General features: G+C 49.8%; 1 protein-coding gene across 1 annotated transcript; it reads left to right on the forward strand.

The window, feature by feature from the left end:
• The first annotated feature begins 446 nt into the window (after window positions 1–446).
• On the forward strand, window positions 447–1,002 carry LOC101561706 (peroxiredoxin-5, mitochondrial). Its single transcript, XM_023724274.1, has one exon. It carries the CDS (start codon window positions 514–516, stop codon window positions 1,000–1,002), a length of 489 nt encoding a protein of 162 aa, XP_023580042.1. The 5' UTR covers window positions 447–513.
• Window positions 1,003–1,397: the final 395 nt, after the last annotated feature.

The raw sequence follows: 1,397 nt of genomic DNA on the forward strand, positions 1-1,397 counted from the left end.
AATGTATAATCTTTTTTTTTTTTTCCTTTTTATCCTTTGATACTGGATAAATTCATTCATTCATTCACCATTGCTCACCAGGCACAAGAGCCTAGAATCCTTCTGTCATATCCATCATGTGGTACCAATATGGCTACTGTTGGGGGCTTTCAGCCAGGTCTAACTTGAGAATCAAGTGTAAAGGCCCAGAGGAATAAATTTTTAAGTTTTTAGTTTGGCCAGAAAGGAAGCTCTGGTAAAGCTGTGATCTGAAAAAAATAGAACAAAGGAGAATTTGGCTGCTAAATATATTAGCATTAAAAAGCCAAATACTGGCGGGGGGGGGGTGGGGGGGGGGGCGGGCTTGGAGCTGGTGCGGTTCACTGTGCTAGGCTGCCTAGCGAGTCCGTGCTCTGTGGCAGGGCTGTTCGTCAGTGTGCAGCAGCAGCAGCAGCAGCGAGCCGATGATTAGAAAGTGGAGCAAGAGGGTGGGCGTGTGAGGGGGCCCGAGGTTTCCGCAGCGCCGCCGCAGCAATGGCCGCGATTAAGGTGGGCGATGCCATCCCCTCTGTGAAGGTGTTTGAAGGAGAGCCTGGGAACAAGGTGAACCTGGCAGAGCTGTACAAGGGCAAGAAGGTTGTGCTGTTTGGAGTCCCTGGGGCTTTTACCCCCAGGTGTTCCAAGACCCATCTGCCAGGATTTGTGGAGCAGGCTGGTGCTCTGAAGGCCAAAGGGGTGCAAGTGGTGGCATGTCTGAGTGTTAACGATGTCTTTGTGACTGGAGAGTGGGGTAAAGCCCACAAAGCAGAAGGCAAGGTCCGACTACTGGCTGATCCCACTGGGGCCTTTGGGAAGGAGACAGATTTATTGCTGGACAATTCACTGGTACCCCTCTTTGGGAATCGCCAGCTCAAGAGGTTCTCCATGGTGATAGAAGATGGTGTGGTAAAGACCCTGAATGTGGAGCCAGATGGCCCAGGCCTCACCTGCAGCCTGGCCCCCAACAGCCTCTCGAAGCTCTGAGGCTCAGTGGCAGACACTCCTTCTGCCCTTTCCTGTCACACCTGCCCAGCCTGGATAGAGAGCCCTGATCCTTCCTCAGCTTCCGTGACATGATTGGAGTGCTGGCTACTTTTCTGCAATTAAACATTTTTGGTTGTAAAAAATAAAAAGCCAAATACTGGGCCAGGGAGATGGTTCAGCAGCATAAGCACCTCCCTGGCAAGTGCAAGGTCCTGAGTTCCATCTCAGGTACCAAAACAAACAAACAAAAAGCCCAGTACTTATTGCAGGTTAATAATTAGCTTCTCTTCTAGAGAGTTAACAACCTAAGTTAGCAGATTAAAATTTGGAGAAAAGGAAGGGCTGCAAAATCAGCCAATATTTTGGCCCTAGCCTTTCAAGGTCAGTGAAGACTC

Source organism: Octodon degus, unplaced genomic scaffold (genome assembly GCF_000260255.1).
Source record: "Octodon degus isolate 3935 unplaced genomic scaffold, OctDeg1.0 scaffold00107, whole genome shotgun sequence".
Lineage (NCBI taxonomy): Eukaryota > Metazoa > Chordata > Mammalia > Rodentia > Octodontidae > Octodon > Octodon degus.

Bases quoted from the DNA above. Each gene is read 5' to 3' on its own strand.
- LOC101561706 (XM_023724274.1), top strand. From the start codon at position 514: ATGGCCGCGATTAAGGTGGGCGATGCCATCCCCTCTGTGAAGGTGTTT.